At 36.0% G+C, this 16,957-nt stretch overlaps 1 protein-coding gene across 4 annotated transcripts in view; it reads left to right on the top strand.

Moving 5' to 3' along the window:
• Nucleotides 1-16,957, top strand: part of DMC1 (DNA meiotic recombinase 1) — a 39,920-nt gene that overhangs the window by 6,796 nt on the left and 16,167 nt on the right. For all 4 annotated transcript variants that reach the window (XM_008533615.2, XM_070599175.1, XM_008533614.2 and 1 more), the window contains exons 6-12: nucleotides 3,128-3,180; nucleotides 4,189-4,230; nucleotides 5,415-5,487; nucleotides 9,127-9,218; nucleotides 9,627-9,700; nucleotides 9,832-9,946; nucleotides 10,310-10,370. In XM_008533615.2, the coding sequence (XP_008531837.1) occupies nucleotides 3,128-3,180; nucleotides 4,189-4,230; nucleotides 5,415-5,487; nucleotides 9,127-9,218; nucleotides 9,627-9,700; nucleotides 9,832-9,946; nucleotides 10,310-10,370 (510 nt within the window). The remainder of the gene's footprint in view (nucleotides 1-3,127; nucleotides 3,181-4,188; nucleotides 4,231-5,414; nucleotides 5,488-9,126; nucleotides 9,219-9,626; nucleotides 9,701-9,831; nucleotides 9,947-10,309; nucleotides 10,371-16,957) is intronic.

Genomic DNA, 16,957 nt, shown 5'->3' with positions numbered 1-16,957 from the left:
AAAAAAAGAGTTTTCATCTTTTAGAGATACCTACTGAATTATTGAGGATGAAATGATATGTTGTCTAGAATCTGCTTAAAATAATATGAAAAGGGAGGGAAGTGGTTAGAGGTTTACATGAAGAAAGATTGACCATGAATTCATAGTTGATAATTGTTGAAGCTGAGTGATAGGTACATGATGATTCATTATTATACTTTTTTGTCTACTTTTGTTTATGTTTGAAATTTTTGATAATAAAAAGTTATATATTTTTTTCTATTTGTGTGTGTGTATGTGTACAGAGAAAGAGAGGAATATGACTTCCAATTATTTCTCACCACCTCCTCCAGTGTTACCTCCCTAGTCTAAACCACTTATTAATATCTCCTCTGGATTATTATAACTTCTCACTAATTTCCCTCCTTCAGACCTCACCCATACTGTTTATTCTTCACATAGGAGGCAGAATGATCCTTTTAAAACGTAGGTCAGATCACAATACTCCTCTGCCCAAAACAGCCTAATGACTCCCCATCTCACGCAGAGCAAAAGCCAGTCTTCTGGAATCGCTAACCTAATCTCATTTTTTATTCTTCTTCTAGTTTACTATGCACCAACCACACTGACTGACTTCTTTGCTATCCTTAGAACGTGCCACATACACTACTGCCCCAGGGACTTTGCATTTAACATCCTCTCTGCCTGGACACACTTTCCTCATTATCTATGGCTTGCTGTCATCTCTTTCAGGTCTTTGCTAAAATGTCTATTTCTCAATGAGACCTTCTCTGATGGCTTTATTTGAAAATTTAAACTCCTACCTTCATCCTCTGCACTTCTTAACCCGTTTCTGGATCTGATTTTTATCCATACCATTTAATAACATCTGACATACCACATATTTTACTTATTTCTGTTTATTGTCTTTTCTCTCGTTAGAATGTAAGCTCCACGAAGTGAAGGATTTCTCTTTCTTTTGTTCACTGCTTTGCCCCAAGTGCACAGAACAATCTCTGTCACAAACCAGATGTCAATAAATATTTGCTGAATGAATAAACAAATAGTGAATGAAATAAGTTGGGAAGTGCAATATACTATATATTCCTCTCAGAGATTCACAGTGCACACTAGCCTGTTAAAGGGTCTGAAACACTGCAGTGCAACAAAATACTGCTGTAACTTAGCATTGCCTCACATTTTAAAGTCACAGAACCTTTTTTTCAGGTGACTAACAGCTAAGGAAGAGTCTTTGGGAAATCCTCCTCCGCAGCAACTTGGTCAAAAATCAGGTTAATCAACAAAACAGCTTGATTCAAATGACAACTTGCTGTTCTCCAGTTGCTCTATTACGTTTTGGGCCAGGAACCAGTGAGCTAGAGAAACTGTTACTGTCATAGTGGGTTTTCCGGTGTCCTCGATGTTGGGTTTTGGGCACAGATTACTCAGGAACTAGATTTTTTTAAATTAATATTTGATTTATTAAAATGTTATACATTCTTTCTTGAGCTACAAGTCTATTTATAAATCTAGCAAATCTTAAGGGGGCTTTTATAATATGGTTAACTAAGTTCCCTTAAACATTTTAAATTATTTTTGAATTTATTATATTATATTTCCTTTAAGAACTTTACTTGTCTGATTATTAAAATCTTCCCAATTACCTAAATATCTTTTGTAAATCTAATAAATTAAACTTATAATTCAGCACTCTTAAAGGTTCAAATAAGTACTGTGCATAATCTTAGTTATTAACTTAGAAACTGCAGGTCTGTATCATTTAATCAATTAGAGGCTAATCTGTTATTATAAAAATGTCAAATTCTCTTAAACTTTAGAAGCTCTCAAACACCAAATATGCACAGATTATTCCCAAATTTAATATGAAAATAATAAGCTGTGGGTTTGATTTGTGTTTCTATTTTTAAATCTCCCTAGATTTAAAAACACTATTTCTTTACCTAATTCTAAATTTTCCTCAGTTTCACCAAGGCAACAACTATGCTATCCCAAATAATTTTGGGTGCCTTTCGGGTAAATTTTGGGGGTACCTTTTCAGCATATCAATCAGAAATTTTGTCTGAGCTTTTCCAGAGCTGTAACCTTTCAGGGTGATTTTTCTCAAGATGAGGAGGGACAAGAAAAGCTCTCTTGAATAGTTGGTAGGCCCTTAGGATCTCCAAGTGCATGCCCTCCAAGTGGGATGGTCTCTCAGCCCCTGTCCTTTAGATTCAAGTTATACAGGTCAGCATCAGATTTTTCTTTTCCTCATTGAAGTCCATAGTCCTCACTGAATTTGTGGATAACTTCTAACATTGCTTCAATTTATGTTTAAGTTGCTCTCTTAAACTATGTAAATGTAAATTTATTGGATTATCCATATCTCTTAAAGCTTTGTCTGATCTTTGATCATGTCCCAAAAGTTATGCTAATAGAAACTGTGAAAGTTTTTAAAACTCTCCTAACAGATCTTAGCCCAATTAACACAAATAATATTTATTGCATCTAATGAATATATGAGATAATGACTTAACTTTAGGTCTTTTCATATCAAGAATATTAAATGTACTAAAACACTGAGTTACCAATTAAATGTATGCTGTCAAAATCTGACAGTTACTCTTCTAACTGCTAGCATTGCGTATAACATCTTTAAATATTTTCTATTCTGACGTGTTCTTCATAGAATTTGGTTTGTGAGGAATAAATCAATCATGGTGACAATCACTGGATTCTCCTAATGTCTATTTTTGGTATGCTTCTCAGTACATTTTTTAAAAAAACGGATATTCAGTTGACTTTTAGAAACATAGTTCCAGCACAATATCAAAAATGCAGTTAATAACTAAGACCATTTATTCAAACTCCAATTCAATTCTGAATAATAGTGAGACATGAGGCCTGCACAGCCCATTTCCTATTGATACCCAGAAGTCAGAACAGCAGGGCTTATAAATATTTTGCTGATCCACCTGCCCATACGCAGTAGAACCTGTGCTCTAAACAGGTGGAGTGCCATTTATTCAGCAAAGAATTCCTGCTCATGTTGCGTAGATAGATAGATATGATACTAATGATATTAACACTTTCTTCTTTCTTGATATCTCTATTTCTGTTCCTGTTACTAATGCTTACTTTCTATTTCCAGTAAGTTGCTAGGAGGTGGAATTGAAAGCATGGCAATCACAGAAGCTTTTGGCGGTAGGTAGAACCTTAATATTTTGTCATATGAAAAAAAATATATATGCATGCACACATATATAATTAAATAAACAACCAATAACAAATTGTATCTATTTTGGAATTTATGATGAAATCCCAATTATCATAATACAGGATCATTCTTGGCTGCATTTAAAATATGTTCCAACATTAACAGATGACTCTTATTGGCATTTTTCATCTTTTTATCTCTGATTCCTATAGAAGAGAATAAAATTTTTTTCTCTTATTCCTTCAAAAGGTATTTGAATAATGAGATGGATCTTATTTCTAGAAAATGCATGTTCCATGAACATAGAGAATAGATTTTCTCCTTCCTAATTATATCCTCTATTTTTAAAAAAAATTTATGCAAAGCTGTATTACATACTCTGTCTGACAGTTCCAGTATTTGCAATCCTCAGAGAACGAAATCTGTTTTATTGTTGTTGATATTTCTATAGACTTGGAGAAATGAATCTGTGTTTCTTTATTTCTGCTGACTCTCAGTCTTAGTGGCTTACTTTCTTGTGTATTTATTGATATTTGTGAACGTGTTGCTTGATTTTAATCTATCGGAGTTCAATGGGCCTAAATTGGTGAGTGGGGAAGTTTTCCTCCAGAGAGAATTGCTTTTGTTGGCAGCTAGGGGATACCACCAATCTGAGACTACTTTAGCTGCCCTTGAGGATCTCAGGTCAGTGGGAGAACCCAGGCTCTCCTTCCTGTGGTGGAGTCTTAAACTTTCACTTATATGACTATTCCTAAGGAAAACTTGATTTAAATTAATTTTTATCTAAAGGACAGTTCTGTGAAAAAATACCTTAAAAAGTTATTTTTACTGCTGGTATTCATATATGCAGAATCCCTTCGTGACACAGAGGTACTTTATGTGTGAGATTTGACTGTTGGAAAAGAAAACCATACTCTGAGGCCAGACTTATTCTTTATGAAAATATCTAAAATTTAATTATGTATGATTTTTAAAATTTTTTCTATATTTCACAGAATTTCGAACTGGAAAAACCCAGCTCTCTCATACTCTCTGTGGTAAGAATACGTAACAATGACAACAACAATAATAATAATGATCACGGCTATAACTTACTAATCTACTTTGAGCTTGGTACACATAATCTCATGTAGTCTGAACAAACTTGCAAGGAAACTAAAACTCAGAGGAGTTAAGTCAACTGCCCATGGTTACACAAATACCAGAGCTGGTCTTTGAATGTGTGATGCTTGAGGTGATGTTGTGTGTGCTGCACTCTGAACACCTGAATAGAAACAAGGAGGAGGTAAGTGGGTATATGAATGTGTTGGGGGGGGAGGAGCATCCACTGTCTCAATTTTTCCTGTTCCAACTTTTCTATATTGTATCTGTAAGAATGTCACAAAATCTCTTGAGGCCTAGAATCCCTTACTTTCCATGGAGTGAAGTTGGCTCTAAAAAAGACTTCAAAACAAGTTTTTCTAAAACAAAATAAGCCAAAATACCTTCTTTTGCACGAAGACATTACTCTGCATTCCTTTGACCTAAATAGAAGGAGCATGGCAAAGTGGTTAAGAAGGGGATTCTGGAATCAAAATACCTGCCTCCAGTCTGGGCTCTACCATTAATAGCTGTGAGACCTTGGGCAAGTTGCTTCACCTTTCTAATTTTCCCCATCAGTAAAATAGGAATAATGATAGTGCCAAATTTAGGATTGTTTTGAAAAATAAATGAAATAATACATGTAGCTAATATAAAGTAATTCCTCAGTGTTAACTACTACTACTATGTAAAGGAAAGGCACTTAAAAATTTGACATACATTGTAATCTATCATAACATTAATAAAAAAATTTGACATACATTAATTGAAAAGTTATTTAGATGAGTTATATAGCATAAATTATATTTATGATTATTTCTTATAGAAAGAAATTAGTAATGTTTAAAGTCTACTTCTATTCTTAGGAGAACTAATGTTCATGAGTATCTCCCATTGTGAGAGACAGTGAGTGACTTTCTTTGTTGAATTACTGCTATGCTGGCAGAATACTTACAATTTTACCACGGGTTAGTAATATAAAAATGTAGCATGCTCTTTGTTTAGAAACTAAAGGATTACGATTCTTTGCTAGATTGACTAAAGAGTTGCAACCAGGGTAAATCCCATGTTAATTTATATATTCATTTGTACAAAGTTTATTCACTCCACTAATATTAATTAATTTTTAATTGCTTCCTAGTGACAGCTCAACTTCCAGGAGCAGGTGGCTACTCAGGAGGAAAGATTATCTTCATTGATACAGAAAATACTTTGTACCCTTTTATTTAAACAAGTTGCTAACATAATAGTGTAATATAGTATTGTTACTTTAAAGAGAATTTGTTTGAAATATGTCATTTTTGTAATCATCCCGTAAACTAGCAATAATGAGAAAAGCCAAGGGGAAAACAATTGCTGGTCAAGTTCTCAAGTTACTTTTTATTTTAAAAGATTTCACATCTCCACGTGAGTTTGGTATAAAATTGACAAAATGAATACATGAGAGGAAATATATCTTCATTTTTACTCCTCTTCTCCAAAGATTTTACTTAACAGTTAGAAAGAAGATTATTGACTCACTCAAAGTCATGGTCCCAAATAAAGGGAAAAGTATGAAGAGAACAAAAGCACAAAAGGGAAGAGAGCAGAACCTGTTTGGGTGGCAGAAAGAACTGCAGTCTAACTGAAGTGTAAAGTGTTCCAGAATGCAAGGCGGGAAAGGTGATCTGGGTCTTAGACATGAAGGGCCTTGAAACCGGATGATGACTGTAAATGGATACTTTTGCAATATTCTAGGCGAGTAATGAGAACTTGATTTAGGTTGGGAGAAGTAGGAATAAAAAGAAAAAGACAAGAAATATTAGGGAGGAAAATTGATAGGACGTGATGACTGTGTTCGGTAGACAAACGAAAGACAGGTTTGAGAAACCACTCTCAGGGTTTTTTTGTCTAGATACTGGGAGAAGAATGACACTAATGACGGAATCGGGAAGATCATGTTTCAGAAAAAGGATGATGTTGCATTTTAATTTGTGACGTTTCATAATAATGTGAATATGAAGTACAGGAGGCCATCCATATGGCTGTTGGAAATGTTGGACTCGGCTTGAGAAAGGAGTAGGGCCAAAGAAATGGATGGAATAGCCAAGGGAGCAAGAGAACTTAGGGAGAAGAAAAGAGAACTGAGAATAGCACTTCAGTGTGTGCCTATGTTTAGGAAGAGGGACTAAAAAGAGGAACCCATAGAGACAGACGAAGTAGGAGGAAATCCAGTGTGGAGGCTGAGCAACAGGAAAGTTTCAAGAAGAAAAGGGTAATCGGCAATGTTCCAGAGAGAGAGAGGGAGAGAATGAAGGTGCAAACTGAGACAGATCACACTGAACTTGGAAATTAGGAATCCAAGAGAGGATTTGCAGTAAAGTGAGGTGATGGAAGCTTGTTGCAAATAAACAGTAAGGAATTGAGGTGGTGTGTAATTGACCAATCAATAGAAGAAGAAATACAGTAGTTTGAGGAGGTGTCAGGTTCAGAGGAAATTCTTTTTAACAATAAAGAAGACCTGCACACATTTGTAATGCCATTCACAGTGAAGCCCCAGCCTAGCACTCTAAGCTCGTACTCACTATTGTCACTATTACAGACAAAGAGATCAGTCTGTTCTAGTCTGATCTTATTGTCTCTAAAACATGCTTTGCTGTTAAAATTTGAAAACATTATGTCAGCAATTATTTAGATTTAACTATAAAGATTATGGTTTCTTACATCCAAATCTTCTTCTTTCCTGTATTTTTGTTTTGGTGGAGTATCTACTCAAGTAATTCTTTCAGAAAAGTAATCCAGGTGGTAGACGTTAAGCTCTGGCGTATCTGAAAATGCCTTTATTTTGCTCTCACTCCTGAATATTAATTTGGCCAGTCATAGCGAAATTTGCATGGTATATTTTTATCTTATTGGATATTTGCTCCCTCTTTCCCTACCTCACAGTCTTTCTGAATCACACAAATCCTTTAAGGCTCAATTGTAAGCCTGCCTTTTCTAATCTTCTCTAATTACCCAACTTAGAAAACCTTTCCTTCTTGATCTGTTATAGAATTTACCACCTAAAATACTCTAGTACAAGAAAAAGAACCAGAGAACCATTTGCAGAAGACTTTATTTGTAAATACTGGGTATGAGAAGACTGAAGGACTTGGGGAAAGAGGGTGGAACGTTGTACAGGGCTTTAGCCAGAGGGACTCACCTGGAGTTCAGCTAGTTTCCGATAGTTGGTTAGGGATTCTTGGAGACAGAGGAATTGTTCTTGCAGAATAACAGCCACCATTTGGGCAGTTTGGATTTTATCAAGAATGGTAGAGTGGAATAGTTAGGAGCCAAATCTTATGCAAGAAGGAGTAGGGAGGAACAGCTGGGGGGAGCAAGGACATGCAAGCGCTACAGTAGGATGTTACTCTTTACCCATATACTGCTCTCTCTTGATATATTTCTTTTTATATGTTTATATTTTGCCTCCTTAATTATGTTTTAAGCTTACCTACGGCATAGATTGTCTTATAACTCCTTATATCTTCCATAATGCCTTGCATTGGTAATTGGTTAATATGATAATCGATTCCCTATGGTTGTCAGTTAATAAATATTTGTAGATTGATTTGAACTTTCCTTCAGCATAAGCCAAACTTTACACTCCTGGTCACATACTAACTGGGTTTTGTAAAAACTGACATGGTGAAAAACACTCCTCTTCCAATTCCAAAGTCTCCTTTGGCTTGTCCGCCCAGGATACACCCAGTAGCAATGGAAGATTTTAGTGGCCATCACTGAGGCTCTGAAGAAAAGGACACATATGGTGCATGAGGATACAGATGGCTAGGAGAGCCTAAAGACAATCCCACATTTATCGAACTAGTTGCAAGGGTCACAAATAAGATTATAAATGGTCCTTGCTTTACAGTTACTTATAGTATGATCAGTATTATATAAACACTGTAAACAAAGTGAAGTGAGATCACAGATAATGCATTTTATTTTACCTCACTTCTCTTTAGAGGATACTGTAGACATATTGTTGAGATCACCAAAGACCTAAAAGAAAATGTTTATTACTCCTTTATAGGTTAGATACATATAAGTGATTATTAGCATCTTCCAGAATCCCTTTGCAGGTACACTGAAATTGCCTCTCTGTGAATTTACTAATTTCAGAAAGCTAACACAACTCCTTTAGAAGAAAGTGGATTTTAAACCCTAAGTAAACCAAAACCCCAGGTTGATAGTTCCCTTCTGACCCTTGAAGTTACTTTTTTGACCTTTTGCTTCATGTAGTCAAATTTATCACTTTTGGGCAACATGTGATTAATAGTGTATTAAACTATTTCATATTAAACAAGTAAGAATTATGAAGAGAGTGAATTAATTCACTTTGAAGTGACTCGAATTATAACTCAGTGATGTTGTTTTCCTAGAATAGATCTACTTTTCTAGAACTGAGAGCAAAAGAGATTCACAAATCTTAGTGTCTAGTTTTTCTCTTGTAACTGATCTGCTGCATAATCCTGAGTCATTCACCTAATCTCTGTTTGTCAGTGTCCTCAACTGTAAAATGTAATATAGGCCATAACGACTAGCTTTCAAAATGTTTGTAAAGGTTAGATAATTTAATGTTTAAATTCATTACCGCCTCATGATTTCTATGACTGTTATCACTACCTAAGGTATTCATAAATTGAGGCACTTTTGAAAAATAAAATCTGGTCTAGATTTTAAGTGGTCATTAGCATCCTTCAAAATACCTTTGTGGGTACACTGTTTTGCTTCTCTGTTAATTTGCTTACTTAAGGTGTTATATTTTGTAGTTGTTATCTAAACTTTTTTTGGAATTGATTTATTGGATCCTTAATCTTGGCATACTCTAGCCGTCCAGATCGCCTTCGGGACATTGCTGATCGCTTCAATGTAGACCATGATGCAGTACTGGACAATGTACTCTATGCACGTGCATATACTAGTAAGAACCCCATGCAGTTGGATGTTTGGGCTGTTTTAAGGTTGACAGCACTGATTTAATATTTGAGTGATACAACTTTTGACACTTCTTTTCTCTTTCTATTTTACTTTTCTCCAAATTAATTTAGTCAGTCCACAAATTTTACCATGTGATAAGTCCTTAGATATTAGAATGCCCTCAAATTATTTCTTATTCTTCGCCTTTAAAATGGAAAGTAACATTCTTTTTGGATAATGTAGCATTTGTCATTTATGCTAAGGCAGAATACGAAATTGAATTTAACAAAGTCATAAATACTTAAGAAAATCCTTCAAGGACTCTCTTTTGCCTGACTCCCAAGGACGTAAATGATCTTAGCGTCTGTTTCTTCTAGCTTTTATAACATTTTCTCTCTGCATTTCCCACCAGGTGAACATCAGATGGAGCTACTTGATTATGTAGCAGCAAAGTTCCATGAAGAAGCTGGCATCTTCAAGCTATTGGTATAGGCATTTAAATATTGCTCGCTCACAGAGCTATTTAGCATAATATTTTTCTTCTATTGACTCTGATTCAAATCAACTTCTTCCTTCCATTTCCAAATGCTATTTATTGTTACATTAACTCTGTGCAGATCATTGATTCAATAATGGCACTTTTTCGAGTGGATTTCAGCGGTCGTGGGGAGTTAGCTGAACGGCAGCAAAAATTGGCTCAGATGTTGTCGCGACTCCAAAAAATCTCAGAAGGTAGATTTTTTAAATAAAATGGTGCTATCAGAATAACATCTATGACTGTTTGCTGAGTACACTTTGCAGAAAAGCTCAGAATAATGTCAGGAGGCAATACATTTTTAAAAAATAAAATTACCTTCGTGGGAATACAACTCTTTTTTTTAACCAAAAATATTGATTCTAATATAATAAGGTACCTAAATAATAATAATAACATTAAATAAATTAATTCATGTTATCAATGAAAAAATAGGAATCTGATCTTGTTTATAAAATAAATTCATGGCACAATGTTTCTAAATTCTGAAATCTAAACGATGAACTTCTTATATTTATATTGCCATTATCTTAGTTTCTTACTTTTATTTCTTAATGCAGAATATAATGTGGCTGTGTTTGTGACCAATCAAATGACTGCTGATCCAGGAGCAACTATGACGTAAGCCCCAATATTCTGCTTTTTTATTTCACAAAGATTAATATCAAGAGGGTTAGAGTGTAGAATAGAAAATAATTCCAAAATAATCAGTCTTGTTGCAGGCACAAATATATCACAAATCACTTTATTGCACAGTGCATATTGCTTCATAGTTGCCAATATCACTTATTTGTTATCCAGAACCAATTTTTCTGTAGTTCTTTATAAAATAAAACAATAGTTTAACTATTTTGAGAGATACTTTGGGCTCCTCTTTTGTCTAGGACTAAAAGAATATTGAAGGACAATAAGAAAAAGATCCTAGAGAAATAAAAACTTAGATTCCATATACATGAATGACTTCTATTGCACTGATAAACTGTTATCCTAAAAACAAAAAAGCAGGCTCCCTACAGCATATGAATGAGATATATTTATAAGAGGTCCTATGAGAGAAGTCTTCTGTTTGAAGGAATAGAATTTCAGTCCACACTAGGCATCTTCAGAATTTGTTGAAGTATTTGTGCACATAACGCGCCTGTTGATGGCTCTGCTTGAAAGACGGCAGTGAATGGAAAGGCAAGGAGAGCTAAAGGAGGATAGTGAAAACACAAAATGTGAAGAAAGGTTAGTTACCACTATCAAAAAATGTGAGCATTATGTGTCTGAATAAGTAATCAAAATAACCCTGAATCTATGATGCTGCTTTTTTAAAGATCATTTCAACAACTTTTTATTTAGAAATTTTTTAACCAGAGAAAAGTTGGAAGAGTAGTACAATGGTAAAAAAGTATGTATATAGTAGTACAAAAGTACATATATCTTTCACCTAGGTTCATCAATTATTGACATGTTGCTACCTTTTTTCTCTCTCTCGTGTGTTTTTATGTGTGCGGGTGTAAGCATATGTGTAAAATCTCTTTCTCCGTACATATACATACATGTATGTATATTTTTTGGTGAAGCATTTGAGAGGGTTTTCCCTGAAACATTGAAGCATCATGACACTTCACCTCTTAGTACTTCAGCATATCTCTTCTGAGAACAAAAGCATTCTCCTGCATAATCACAATATAATTATCACATTCAGGAAACTTAAAATTGGCATACTAGTGCCGTCTAATATACACTTGTATTCAAGCGTCTCCAGTTGTCCCACTAATGTCCTTTATAGTTGTTGGGTTTTTGTCTTGTTTTTGATTCAGGATCAAGTGAAGATCATGCACTCCATGTAGTTGTCATGTCTCCTTTAATCAGAACCTCAACCTCTGGTTAGACTTTTATGACACTGACATTTTTGAAGAGCACACGCCAAATGTTTTTCAGAATGTCCCTCAATTTAGAGTTGACTTTTTTTCTCAGTATTTAAAATGTCAAACAGTTTTAGCAGGAAAACTACTTAAGCGATATGATAGCCTTCTCAGTAAATCCTATCGGGGGCACAAGAGAGCAGTTTGTCCCATTATTAGTCATGTTAGGTTTGATCATGTGCTTAAGATGGTGTTTGCAAGATTTCTCCATTGTAAAAGACCTTTTCCTCTTTGTAATTAATAAGAAATTTGTGCGTGATACTTTGGGACTCGTGTAAATATCTTGTTCTGCAATAAGCTTTCACCCATTGGTTTTAGCATCCATTGAAGATTCTTGCTTAAATCAATTATTATTCTGATGGTTGCAATATAAAGTTTTATTACTTTAAAACTGAGTCAATACATCATATAGCAGCAGATAAATGAGCCATTGACATATATATTAGAAGATATTTCGTATGCTATTGTAAATTCTGTAAGTTGTACTGAAACGAGTGTGTCTCTCTTTAGGCATTTTTTAAACTTACCCAAAGAGTATTGCTGCGTCTTCTGCAGTTTGATGTATCTCTCACTTCCGATACCCTATTAGGAGTATTTTCTACTTAATTACAGGAAATTCCAATGTAAAAACTATTAACCACACAAATAGTATTAAGAAAGTTAAAAAGATTGAGGAGAGGGAAATCAATTATTTATTCTTTCCATAAATATTACTGAAAATCTACTATGTATCAAGATTCTGGGAATTCACTAGCGAACAAAAGGGACCATATGCCTTGCCTCCATAAAGAAGAAAAATAAATGATGTCTGTTTAAGTCAAAATTTTAAAGTCTTGGTGGGTCACACATTGTCTGTAGTCCTTGAGTGGTTAAGGCAATTTTCTGTTTTATAGGCTGTCTTTCATACACAGGGCATGAAGTACTTCACAAAGAGAATTATTTTAAACTGAAGAGAAATGGAAGATTTTTAAGGCTCGCTTTAAAAAGAGAAAATGACTCATTGGCTCAGAGGGAGGAAGTGGGTTGCATTCAAATAAAACAGTACAAGTTAAAGAGCAATGTTCTTTCTCAGGTATGAGGAGGGAACATTGAAGAGGCCAAAACTGCTGATCTAGAGATAGAAGGCAAAGGAAATCAGTGGAAATTAGGTCAGATGGGGTTCTCTTTCTTACATTCGTAGAAACTTTCAAAAAAAGTAAAACCGTTTGAATTAACTGCAATAAGACAATGAAAGGAGAAATAGAGAGGTGACCGAAAGGAAATAATTGAAGGAATTGGAGAGGGGAAGAGATTTATAATGAAGTGAGCTAAGTAAAGAGCCAGAAAAGGTAACAAAGGCTGGTATTTTTGCTGGATGAACCTGCTTTGAAACATCATCTCCTCCACCTAGCCGAGTTGTAAGGAAACAAGATTCGCTATAATTAGTATATTCTAAAGTATGTTAAATTATAACAATACAAATTAAATGCATGTCGTCATATAAAGCACGTAAATTGCCACAACTAAATGAAAAAAAACAGAACAGCTTTAAACTAAAGGATTTCAAATGTTATTAGAAATCCTCCTGTAAAGAAAATATCTTTGCTTCTCACTGGTGAGGAACACCAAGCTGCAGCTCGCCTGGGGCCTGTCAGAGAAATATCACTATAATTGGTATGAGTCCCCAAGTACACTGACAATAATTGAGGCTTATATCCCATGCATTATACTTGATGGCACGTCGTATTAAAAAGGAACAAAATTATAGAGGCAAGGAGCTGCCGTATAATACAGAGGAGCGGTAGCTCCTAGATAAGGCTTACACATACAGATTTTAGAACTGGAATGATCCAGTTGATGAAGGTGTGGAGATACAAGGTCAAAGTATCAGCCTTAAAGCTCCACACCAGGGCAAGTAATAAGATGAGCAACAAATAAGACCGTGATGTTGCCACCTACTTCATTTGTGTATTTGTTTTCCTAAAACAAAAGTCATCTTAGAATGTGTGCAGTCTTATAAATGTGCAGCCAGTTTATTCTCTAAGGGTGTCACCTACTGATTCAACATCATTAGCATAAATTAAGAAGCAGTACGGTTAGAGAGAAAACATTAAGCCAAGGTCTCTAGCATGGTGACCTTGTGCAAGTCATTTAAACTATTTGAACTTTATTTTCCTCCCCCTCAAAATTAAGAGAACTTATATTTATTGATTGCTTACCATGTGCCAGGTGCTTTCGTGCATCATCATCTGTAATTCTCATGTCCACCCAGCATAACTCAGCCTCCTTGGGCCTCCCTGTTCTTTCTGTGAAGCCAATCTCAGTATGTGGCTGCATCCCTCCCACATCCCCCCCAAGCCCCCAGAATTCCCTCTTCAAATTTTTGAAAAAAGTGTAGATTTTTATGCATATTTTGGGAGGAAACAGAAGGGGGAGATTACTTAATAAAACTTCTTTTCTTTTTTTTTTTTTTAAAGATTGGCACCTGCGCTAACAATTGTTGCCATTCATCTTCTTTTTTTTTTTCCTGCTCTTTTTCTCCCCAAATCCTCCCAGTACATAGTTGTATATTCCAGTTGTGAATCCCTCTATTTGTGGCATGTAGGACGCCACCTCAACATGGCCTAATGTGTGGTGCCATGTCCGCGCCCAGGATCCGAACCCTGGGCCACTGAAGCGGAGTGCGCGAAGTTAACCACTTGGCCACGGGGCCGGCCCTTAATAAAAGTCCTTAAACATACGCCTTTTTAAGACTGTCTCTTGGGCAGGCCCGGTGGCACAGCGGTTAAGTGCTAACGTTCCACTTTGGCGGCCAGGGGTTTGCTGGTTCGGAACCCGGGTGCGGACATGGCACTGCTTGGCAAGCCGTGCTGTGGTAGGCATCCCACATATAAAGTAGAGGAAGATGGGCACAGATGCTAGCTCAGGGCTAATCTTCCTCAAAAGAAATAATTAAAATTTTGCCACAACTAGAAGGACCTGCAACTAAGATATACAACTATGTACCAGGGGGGATTAGGGGAGATAAAGCAGAAAAAAAAAAAAAAAAAAACCCGTCTCTTCTCTTTCCCCAACACTCTTCTCTTTGGACAGTTCTCTTCCTATCGTCCCCTAATCTCAAAGCATGCTCCTCATTCTTGGGCATGCTCACTCAGCCTTTCTCTCCTTAATGGACTCCTTCTCAAAACTTCCATCTGTAAGCTTACCCCTTTGCAAGTCAAACTACCAAGAGTACCAGTTGTCCCACAAGGTTGCCCTTGCCCGGGCCGCTCAAGGTGCCCGCTTCAATCAGTATTTGAGGTGGATACTATTATTGTTCCTAATTTATAAAGGAGGAAACAGAGGCCTAGAGTACTTGGTACTTGCTAATTCACACAGTTAAAAAGCAGAAGCCCAGATTTGAACCCAGGTATCTCTGACTTCAAAGTTGATGCTCTTTTAGCCTCCCTGTGCTACCCTCCCCATCCTACTCCCAGAAAAATATCCCCTGCCCTACCATCACCATAATCCTATACTACATGACCCCAGCACCTAATCTGAAGTTGGGAGGTCAGGCTGTTCTGGGTCTTACCTTCAACAATATAATATGTTGTATCCTGTTCAATCAGACAGGGATAAATGAAACAATCTTTCTTGGCCCCTCTATATTCCCAATATCCACCCCATCTCTTCCTCTTTCTCATCATACTCCCCTAGCCCCTGAGTAAAGAAGGAAAGAAGAGGAGAAGAAAATATAAAAGAAGGGGAAATAAGAGAATAGGCTAAAGCAGGGACGTGGGTGGTTTTCTGAAGCTGTTTTTACTTGCTCAGAAATAGAAGTAAATTAAAGCCCTCTAAAAGAATGTGGAATGCTATTACACCTTCTTGAACTTTACTCAAGACTGTTATAACTGCTAGAATACTCAGGAGGCTCAAGGGAACTTTAAGAAGTTTCTTGGTCTACATGTCACTGAAAGAGTGACTGTTTTAACTGAATTGTTTAGTTAAATAACATTAGTTACCAGTTGTTGAGTATTTCTTATGTGCCAGGATTACTGTAAGGATAGAGCTAATATGTATAAATGACCTGGCTCCCAACAAGTTATATTAAATATATCTTGAATCCTCACAAGAGCCCTAAGAGGTAAGGTCTTTTTGTTCCCATTTTACAGTTAAAGAAACTGAGATTCATAAAAATAAGTAACTAGCCCAACATAACATAAATAATAGGTGTTTGAGTCAGGATTAGGAAAGCAGATAATAATTATAGTCACTAGGCTAATGCCTTACCGAAATTATTTCGTTTTATTCTCACAACTATCCCACCACTTAGGTGCAGTTATTATCCCCATTTAAAATGAAGAAGCAGACACTTAGAATGGTTAAACAATTTTCCTGAGGTCACACAGCTGGCTGATAAGCCAAAATTTGAGCCCAGGTCTAACTCCAAAACTCACCCAGTACATCAGGGCTGTACGTGCCTAGGGAAAGGTTGGCATGCTGTCATTTAAGACGCTTTGTAGGGATGCGTCCATTACTCTGGTGAATTGACCAGAATTCAGGGCCCTCGACCTTGCAGGCAGAGATTTTATTTGATCAGCCTGCTGAGAACCAGTCCATCTCTCAGAGGGGAGCGGGGGTCAGACTCATATTAATCAAGCTTATGAGACCCAACGAAAGATCAGAGGGTCAGTTTACTGATAATGAAAAACGTAGCTACATTTGAGGTTCTTGTGACCGGTAGGCAGACCTCTATAGGAATCCAAATTTTAATCCAAAGTTGTTTACTAAATGTGGAATCTAAGCAAAGGGAAATAATTAGATGAGTTAGAAGAGTGTCTGCCACATAGTAAGGACTCAGTAAATCTTGGTTGTTAATAATACTCATCTGCACCAGAGAGGGGAAAAACCATGTATCTCCTCAACTTACATGAAAATGTTTGTATATGTGCGTATGTGCCTTTTTCTGGGGGAGAGTCTCTATCTTTTATTAAATTATCAAAGTGTTAGTGTCCTATAAGGAAGGTTAAGAGCCATAAATTCTACACAAAATTCTACACAGAATCCTTAATACCTTGATGGAGCAAGTAAAATTTGAATTGGCTTGATATTGTTCCAGAGCTAAAGCTGTTATGCTGTCTTGCAATCTATTTTGATTAAGTACAACTCTTAGTTTATGAGTGATTTTTGAGGACTTTTTTTCTCCCCATAATATCTTTCCTATATGTTTTCTTAGCACTTTCACAAACCCTGTAATTTATTTCCCAATTTAGTTCATTTAAAATCATCTCCCTTTGGAGATGACATTCTAAACATTTAGGCTCTTCACCTGGAGTAATC

Source organism: Equus przewalskii, chromosome 29, assembly GCF_037783145.1.
Source record: "Equus przewalskii isolate Varuska chromosome 29, EquPr2, whole genome shotgun sequence".
NCBI classification, from domain to species: Eukaryota; Metazoa; Chordata; class Mammalia; order Perissodactyla; family Equidae; genus Equus; species Equus przewalskii.
The sequence above is the reverse complement of the archived record's forward strand: the minus strand, read 5'-3'. Positions and strand labels throughout refer to the sequence as shown.